Source organism: Helianthus annuus, chromosome 14 (assembly GCF_002127325.2).
Source record: "Helianthus annuus cultivar XRQ/B chromosome 14, HanXRQr2.0-SUNRISE, whole genome shotgun sequence".
Classification (NCBI taxonomy): domain Eukaryota; kingdom Viridiplantae; phylum Streptophyta; class Magnoliopsida; order Asterales; family Asteraceae; genus Helianthus; species Helianthus annuus.
The window spans coordinates 104273484-104283106 of NC_035446.2; the positions used below are offsets into that span (position 1 = coordinate 104273484).

General features: G+C 40.4%; 1 protein-coding gene across 1 annotated transcript; it reads right to left on the reverse strand.

Annotated features, from left to right (window-relative positions):
* Window positions 1-216: 216 nt before the first annotated feature.
* On the reverse strand, window positions 217-1790 carry LOC110870258. Its single transcript, XM_022119451.1, has 2 exons — window positions 1372-1790; window positions 217-1285 (listed from the first exon to the last, which is right to left on the reverse strand). Exons 1-2 carry the CDS (start codon window positions 1788-1790, stop codon window positions 217-219), a joined length of 1488 nt encoding a protein of 495 aa, XP_021975143.1.
* Window positions 1791-9623: the final 7833 nt, after the last annotated feature.

A 9623-nucleotide genomic window follows, 5' to 3' on the forward strand; every position in this document is an offset into this window, starting at 1 on the left:
AGAACCCTAAACGCCCTGCTTTGGCCAAAGCCGGGCACTTTGAGTTTTTTTTTTAAATCATTTTATTTCAAAAACGCACCTACAACTGTCATAAGGCATCGTTTGAATGCTGGATATGCATTTGTTCGTATTATGACGTATTTTTAACAATAACAATCACAAATACACTTTTGGATTATAACTGATTTAATAGGATTACAATTATACATACTTAATCTATATGTTTAACATCTGGGAAAATTTACGTACAACGGGTGGGTACATTAGCCTTTCATATGCGTCGATTTGATCCTTGTATCTGTCATACCATGCTGCTGCCCTCTCAGTTCTATTCGAATTCCAAATTAAGTCTGTGGGAGGCATTGGGTAGGAACCTTCAAGTATTACATGGATGAAATGTCCACCGTCGACGAACACAACCGCAACCACTTGATGAGGCTCCTCAGTGTCCTCTGGACCGCCCAACAGAGGGAAAACTGTGTCGCTGCCACGAATGTCCAATGTGTGAACAATCACACCATATCTTTGAGCAATAAGAAATCTCGTCTCAAGCATCCGTATATAATGTTCAGGCCTTGCACTACCCACTCCCTCAAAATATATCATGTTGTACAGCTCATTATAATGTCCTACATTTTCAGGATTGAAGACTTGCCTCCAAATACCCTCGTTCAGACGCATCTCCAACAAAAGTTGTCGTCGGATACTCATATATTTTCCTTGTTTCTGTCCTAACACTACAGCTACCGATCGAAACCCACAGTGACCATCTGGTTTCACATCCTTTATATTCGAGATGTGTGGGTGAAACACTTTTGGAATTTGAGATCCATAGTTCCCGATAGCTATTTCTGACTTAGGTCCCAACATGATATTTGGGAAATTGGGGTGAAGGTCAATCGGTTGTTGTTTTTTCTGTGAAGAGGATGATGCGTACGCGCCGTGACGAGGAAGACCGTACGAGCCGGCGAACCAACTTTCTTCGGACGGTATGTACGAGCTTTTTCTTGTAGCTTCTGCCTTCCTTTGTTCTTGCGTCTTTAATGTTGGACGACCACGGGTGTTCATTTGAACAACATGAGGTTTTTTGGTATTCTTGCCTGGCATGACGATTTCTTTAAATTTTTCCAGGTAGCTCCTTTTCACCTGAGGAGGTGTTGGATTGATTTTTTGTTTGAGTTTTTCAAATTCTGCGTCTACATCAATATCTTCAATCCCTCTCCTTGTCGACTCGAAGTCAAGCTTCTTCCAGAACACGTCTATCGAATCTACATTGATTTGCCCCCTATGAACGAAAACATATGGTAGTAAATTAGGTAGTGAAATCATAATAGCCAAGAGTCAATACGTAAACGTACTGTTTTTTCTAACTTTTCCAGACGACAAGCACATGGCAAACCACAACTGGTCCAAAACTGGCAACCGCAAGTCGAACCGTAGGCTCTCAACCCGTCTTCCTTACGTCGTAGCTCAAAAGCCATAAGCTCAATAGCATATATTGAAACCTTTCGAAGTACATTTTCAAGTATGGTGTGAGCCTTGTGGTGGTTCATTACTTTTCTAAGGCTTGTTTCAAATCTTTTTCTAATCTCTGTATGTTGTTGCTCAACGATATGTTCAACAATCCCCATAAGTTTAACCAGCAAGTTGCGATGACTTGAAAAGTGACCTTTTACCAATGCATGCATGGACTCGACTCTGTTGGTTGTAGTCTGGTGAAAGTTAAGTGTCTTGTAAGTCCATGCAGCTACAAACTTTTCACGATACAAAACCTCTAAAAATATAACCATAACTTGTTATGTATGTATCTACGTATGTATGTATGTATGTGAAAAAGTATTTAAAAAATTATTACTCACGTTCACGACCAACTTCTTTCAGTTGTGCTTCAAGGTTTGTGATGTGTGTAAAATACAACATATAAATCACATCAATTAAGGCATAAAACTAACCCTTTTTAAGTACTAATGTTGGAAAAAGAGTGTTTTTGTCTTCCTTTTGTATTTTTAGGATGAAATGAGCTCAAAATCACAAAAGAAGCAAAAAGACAACTAATTCTAGCATAAATACAAGAAAAGGAACAAAAGTAGACTGCCCGGACCCTCAACGGCACCTCCCAAGGCAAAGAAGAGAAAACAGAGACTGAACACGCCCCGTGTCCAGCGAACACGGGGGCGTGCCTAGGAAGCAGAAGAAAAGACAAACCAGTAGAAGCTTCCATTGCCCACCACGGGGCCGTGTCCAGCGGGCACGGGGGCGTGGTGAAAGTACAGCAGGCGCATTAATTGTAATTGCGAATTACAATTAATGAAGAGAGAGAATGTCAGACGGGCACGGGGGCGTGTCCAGCGGACACGGGGCCGTGCCCAGCCTTCTGTTCAGCCTATAAATAGGGGTGCTTGGCTTCATTCCATTTCATCCCTTGGCACACCACCTCTCTCACACTTCATCCACCACCCACCACCACCATAACACCATCATCCACCACCATCATCCATTGTCCATCATAGAGTGTGTGAGTCGTCTCGGGATCCAAGATTGATAGTAAGAGTTCTTGACAATCAAGGCCATGTTTGCCTAAGTCTCTTACATCACTTGGTGAAGACAAGTGTTTAGTATAATACTTTTTATTTTTAATCTTTTGCACTTTTTATTTGGTTTTGTATTAATGACTTTAATAACTAGTTACTTATGTTGAAGGTGATCTTTCCTTATCGTTTGTCCGTGGTGTCTTGGCATTATTTTACTGTCTATATAAAATAAAAGATTTTCACCATTCATATCTCCACGGTCTATATGGAGGTATGTTGGCTACCTGGTCGGGGGTTAAGGGAACGGTTTGGTAAGGGAAGGGTCTTGCCCTTGTTCAGCGTTTAGAGGTCCTGCTTGGGACCTGGGTCAAATTTAGTAGGATCTCCTTCAATGCCCATAGGTATTGGATGGCGGGGATCCAAACTCTTTGACCCCCTCATAAGTTAACTACTATTAATACTATAACCCGGCTATTTAGGACTGTATCCCTGCTGACTCAGACTACTTAGCCGAGGGTAACGTCACCGCCGAAAGCGGGGCCTACCACAATTTGCATTAATAACTTAATTCATTATCTTTCAATAATCTGACCCTTTAGGATTGTATCCTTGCTGACTCAAACTACTGGGTTGAGGGTAACGTCGCCTTCAAAAGAGGGGCCTACTACAATAACTAAGATAATCTCTTAAACAAGTGCAAAAGTGCGAAAATAATCAAAGGTTATACTAACACACGTGTCGGATCCAAGTGATTCATCTTGTCTATCTGTTTTTATTTTATTTTATTTTTCAGCATTTAGTTAGTTTTGATTTTTCTTAGTTTAAAACATTTTTCTCACTTTTTGATTTGATTAGACGTTGAGGATAAACCGGTATTAAAAACTCTTGTGTCCTTGGACGACCTCGGTATCTTACCAACACTATACTACGTCCACGATGGGTGCACTTGCCCATATGTGTGTTTAGTGTTAGTAAATATCGTGTTTTATAAATTTAAAACTTGGCTAAAAGTGTAAAAGGGGCTTAAATATTCATCAAAATTATATACACATCGACACACATCAGTTTGCCAGATTATACATGTATATTTCCTCGGTGGAAGACTCACACAACATATTAAACGAACGAATAAATTCTTTCCACTCCTTCTCAGTGAATTTCTTCTTGTTGTTCTTATTGATATTTTGATTAATATGAAACCGACAAAGATACTTGTTCACTTTTGGGAAAACTTGTTCACACGCGTTAATTAGCGCAAAGTCCATATCTGTTAAGATGACATGCGGCTCCATACAGTCCACCGACATAGAGTTGATCCTCAACATAGACTTGATCCTCTCCAACACTCATATGTAGTTTTCTGCCTTCTCTGCAGAAATTAACGCATGAGCAACCGAAAGTGACACTTGTTTGTCGATGTCATACCTACGACCTGCACAAATGGAAGATTGTACAAGTTTGTTTTGTACGTGGCGTCAATCATGAGCACATGCGGGAACGCACACCACATAGTAAATGAAAGTGGGTGGACAAAGAAGATATCTTCAACTGCGTTCGTCATCTCATCTACGCGCATGTAATAGGTGAAATCTTTTTCGACGAGAAGGTTTTCGAGTTGTTGCATTGTAGATTATCTGATCCTCTTTCCGGCATGATCTTCTGAACAACATTGTGTACATCTTTCGGAATAATTTTTTTATCCGGGTTCTTTTTCGTTAAAGTACGCCAGATGCTACGGTTTGGAATATCCTGCTCTGCTAGCTGCTCAATCAGTCTTTTATCTTCCGAAGAAAGCCTTCTCGCATACGCGTGACCCTCCATGTTTTCGATAGGAGTGTGGTTGTGCCTCGCGTCTTTCACCTCTATCTTCCAAACAGTTCCCTTTGTTTCCATGAACCCTATCAACTCAAACGGGCAACCTGTTTTCTTGCTACCTGTTTTCCTCACGGTAGCTACACTCTTGTACTCCCCACCAAGACTACATTGAAACCAAATCTTGAAATTACTTCCTTTTTTATTCGACCTTTTAATCACAATCATGTAGCCATTGTCCTTTCCCGTCTTCTGTACATAATCCACCAACTCATCATGTGACGAAAATTTCAGGCTTGTATCAAAAGAAAATGTAATTGGGTAAGAGCATTCCTCATCCTGCTCACCACCCTCTCCCTGGTCGGGATAGTCTTCCTGCACATAGCTAGGCTCACCGCCGTAACCGTGGTCGGAATAGTCTTCATGTACATATCTAGGCTCACCACCGTAACCGTGGTCGGGATAGTCTTGCTTTACACAGCTCCGCTCACCACCGTAACCGGGGGTTGGGATAGTCTTACTGTACACAGCTCCGCTCACCACCGTAACCGTGGTCGGGATAGTTTGGCTGACCGTACGAATATTCAGCCCGAGGATACGGTTCAGCTCTGTATCCGTAATCCGAATAGCTGTATTGTGCATTGGAGTCTTCCACAGGGACATTCAAGTCCAGCTCCACCATATTGTCACGATAACGAATGCCAGATACAACCTCCTCCTCCCTCGTGTTGGAAGGGATCGGTATATCGTACTAGGCAGAAATAGCGGCTCCCTCGTAAGAATTTGGAACAACGGACTCTTCAGAGTATTCACCGAAAAGGTAGTTGCTAAACCACGACATCGTAATCACTGAAAAAATGCTTTCCTCAACAGAATTTTCACAGTTCAAAACAACAAACCCAACAGAACCTCAACCTCAATCTTTTGAAATGGATGATTTTTTTCTTTTTGAGAATACGAGACAGAACGCATGGCCTGCCTCTTAAATGCATGAAATGAGGGTCAAAGCACCGTGCTTTGGCCAAAGCGAGGCGCTTAGGGTTCAAACGTTCCACTTTCTCCGACACCGTACAGAATATAAAATCTCATCAAGTCTCGTCACCATTTGTCTGCAGATCGCACCCTAAACACGCTTCAACTGACATCGTACACCATCACATCACCGGTTGTCTGGAAAGCAGGCCAAAACACCCCCCTTTTTGGGGGTGTGGAAATAAGGTTTGATGTGTGTGAATATCAAGTTCCTTCTTTAATTGAAAAATTAAAGTTGATTTTATATGAGATAGTAATCAAAATACAAAGACGTTGATGTAACTTGTAAAAGAAGGAACGAAATGACTTAAAAGAAGTAAGAAAAAAAACTGATTTGATTTGTGGGGAAAAAGGTTAAAACAGCATCTTATATCTTATATAATATCTATAAAGTTACATTCAAGTCTTTAAAATAAGAAATCAACATTACAACGTAAAATAGAGAACAAAATCCATGTGTTAATATGTTATGAGTAACTTATGAGTATGCTAAAGCTAGCGACTTGGGGATGTTGGAGGGGGTGAAGCTTCCTAATGGAGGCCCGGTGGTGTCACATATGTTTTACGCCGATGATGCGCTTATTATGGGAGATTGGAATGCAAATAATTTGGGGGTGATTAACCGTATTTTGCGAATTTTTTACTTATGCTCCGGGTTGAAAATAAACATTCATAAGTCGGTGCTTTTTGGGTTGGGAGTGGTGGAAGAGGAGGTTCGTCTTATGGCGAATTTTTTGGGTTGTAAGATTGGGAGTTTGCCTTTTACGTACCTAGGCGTCAAAGTGGGAGCGAACATGAACCGTATCTCTAATTGGGATCCGGTGGTGGATACGATTCAAAATAGACTTTGTTCTTGGAAGTCTAAGCTTTTGTCCATAGGTGGTCGCCTTACTTTATTGAAGGCTGTTTTAGCGAGTTTACCGGTGTACTACCTATCGATTTACAAGGCCCCGGCTACGGTAATTGATAAGATTGAGAAGATGATGCGGAAATTCCTTTGGGTGGGGTGTAAGGAGGGAAGGGGGATGCATTGGGTATGTTGGGATATTGTTACAAAGCCTAAGAAGGAAGGTGGTTTGGGCGTTTCTAAACTTGTGGATGTTAATACGGCCTTACTCGCAAGGTGGGCGTTTAGATTTAAATCCGAAGTTGATAGTATGTGGAGAAGGGTTATTGAGAGCATTCATGGAGGTAGGAACCGGTGGGTGTTTCTCCCGGTTAAAAACTCTATCCCGGGATGTTGGAAAAGTATTGTTACGTATTTGGATAAGGTGGTCATCAAAGGGATTTCGCTGCAGTCTCAAATTCGGGGTAAACTTGGGAATGGGGCTGATCTTAGATTTTGGTTGGACTTATGGATTGGTACGGTTACGTTAAAAGATAGATGGCCAGCGCTGTTTGAGGCGGACAAAGACAAGAATGATACAGTGGGTTCGCGGGTTCTGCAGGTAGATAATAAAACGGTGCTGGCGGATTCTTGGGTGATGGAAACGACTACTGTTCAGTCTATTTCTGAAGCGCAAGATGCGAGGTTTCTGCTGCCTCAGGTTCGTATTGTTGGGGTTAAGGATCGGTGGGTTTGGGAACCGGATAAAGATGGTACGTTCAGTGTTGCGGCTGTTAAAAAATGGCTGGCAGATGACGGATCTTATAGGCCTGGGCCGGTTCTTAAATGGGAGTCTTGGATCCCTATTAAAGTGAATGTTTTTGCCTGGAGGATGATTATGGATCGCTTGCCGACTCGTGAGGCGCTGGTGAGAAGAATGATGAATCTTTCGGATGTGTCCTGTCCCCTTTGTGATACAGGTTGCGAATCACTGCAGCATTTGATTGTTGACTGCGGGGTTTCGTATGGCGTTTGGTCTTTCATTTGGAAATGGTGTAGAATCTGTAACACCTCGAAAAATTTCGTCCAATAATGTCTTGACACGTGTCATAAGGTTCCGTTATGTGAAAACATACTTTAGAGGGACTAAAAGTGACAAACAGTGAAAACTATGGAACGTAAGGGTCCAAAGTGTCAACAATGGATAAATAGACTCTATGATAACCCTACATAATGTTTATAACCTTTAACGGATGGTTCATGGATCATACGACGCGGAAATTGCCCAAAAGTGAAGTATTGTAAACTATAGGGGCCAAAAGTGTCAACATGTTTAATTTATACCTCTGAGTGAACTTTTGGCAGACCCGAAGCTTTGTATAGCTAAAATATACTCACTAGAATATGTGGTAAAAATTTCATGAAGTTTCGTTAACGTATGAGAAAGTTATGGCCAAAACCGTACTTAAGGGACTAAAAGCGTCAACGTCGAATTTCAGGGCTTTTTGGTGGAGCGCAAAGTTATCCGAGGGCATTACCATGTTGGTAAAAGTCCTAAGGTTCTTAAAAACCAAGTTTGGGGGTTTACGGGTCGAGAAAAATAGCCGAAACATCGCGTACAAGTTCAGGGGTCAAAGCTGCCAATGTGTGAAAGTTGTTTGGCTGAACCAGGGGTCAGGCGACCCGCCTGGGAGAGCCCAAGCGGGCCGCGTGGGTTGCCCAGCGACCAGAAATTCGTTTCGGGTTGGTTTAGGTCCGATTTTGGGTTGGATACAGCTCATTTGCACCTCCAATTGCACCAATTAAGAGCCATGCATGGCTACTACTACAGGAACCTCGAATTTGTACCTTTAAATCAGATTATTGATCATTTTCTTGGACATTTTCAATTGATCAAGAACACATTCTCACAAGAGCTCTCAAGAACTCTCAAGGCAAGCTTCCTGGAGGAAATCTGATCAACAAGGCCGACTTCTAGTGTCCACTAAACATCTTTAGGACCTTTGTAAGCTTTCAATTCGTTCTTTAATCCGTTCTTGTTGTGTTTATTGATAAAAGTCAAACTGGGTGTTCATAACCTTTGACTTTCTGATTAAATGGATTTCTTTCAGTCATTTCTCGAATTGAAACTTGTTATAGATTGGTATTTATGTGGGAAACAAACCCTCAAAAGGGTACTCTCTGATTCCCACTACATGCATGCTAAATGTCGAGTCAAACCTATTTCTAAAAAGTCAACAGAAGCGATTTTTGTGAAAAATAACATGATTAATGATATAGATGACATGCAACCTGATTGATCATTAAAAATGACTTGTAATAAATATAAGAATGTGTTCTAATCATCATCAACTCGACAATCTATAGTAAAGACACGAATCGGAGCCGAAAGTCTTGTAAAACGATTATTTCGTAGACTATCGATTCGGATTCATACATGCATGTTCGAGATCTGTTTTAGAAAGCATTTTTGACTATTTTTATTTTAGTGAAACTTCTGGAATTTTCTTTGATTGAGTCTATGCTTAGCCTATTCGAATGCATGTTTCCGGTTTATGCATAAAGTTGACTATTTTGCCCTTTTTGATTTAAAACGGGATTTTTGGAAAAGTGAAAGGATAGAAATCTTTATTTTTAATATATGAACTTGCACCGAAAATTTCGGATCAGTTGGTGGTCCAGATTGTGAGTTATGGCCATTAGCGTAAAACTATATTGTAAATTTACATAAACGGTCCTTTTCGCGTAGAACCCGTTTCTGGCCACGTTTTGATACGAAACTTTTTACCAACAGATGTAATATAATATTCTGGGAATTTTGATGATTTTTAAGTAATTTTTGGCTGAACGGATCCTAGATCACCTAGTCATTTCGGCTTATGTCGGTTTTGACCGTTTTAGCCATAAAATGAGTTTTACACATCCTTTTGACCCGAAACCTTTTTCTACTGATTTTATATGATGAATAAATTATTTTAAGTATTCTGGAAATATAAAAATCTCAGATTTAATTTGAAAACCCGAAAACGCCCTTAAATCATATTTTTAGCGTTTTTAACGCATAGTAAAGCGTTATACTTGTTTTAAACATATAAAACCTATACCTACTGATGTGTTTAGCATATTTTCATATAGTAACAGTAAGTATAAGTATATGATCTCAGATTTCCAGTTTTGGCATTTTTAGCCCTTGTGAAATTACTAAAATACCCCTACGGTGCATAGTTTGGTTTTAAATGATAAATTTGACATATGGGTCATACCCTACTGATATAATATGTTATATTAAGTATATTTACTGTATGAACCAGACCCAAAACTCAGATTTCTAATTTTACCCTTTTATTATCTTTTAAATGACCAAAATGCCCTTCTAAGGCATAAATTGGGTTTAAAATTATTCCGGGCAATATAGAACATAA

Excerpts from the sequence above, each read along its gene's own strand:
- LOC110870258 (XM_022119451.1), bottom strand. The coding sequence starts at position 1,790 with ATGGTTATATTTTTAGAGGTTTTGTATCGTGAAAAGTTTGTAGCTGCA. Across the intron at positions 1,286-1,371 it reads TGTGCTTGTCGTCTGGAAAA|GGGGCAAATCAATGTAGATT; the intron begins GTTAGAAAAAAC and ends TTTCGTTCATAG.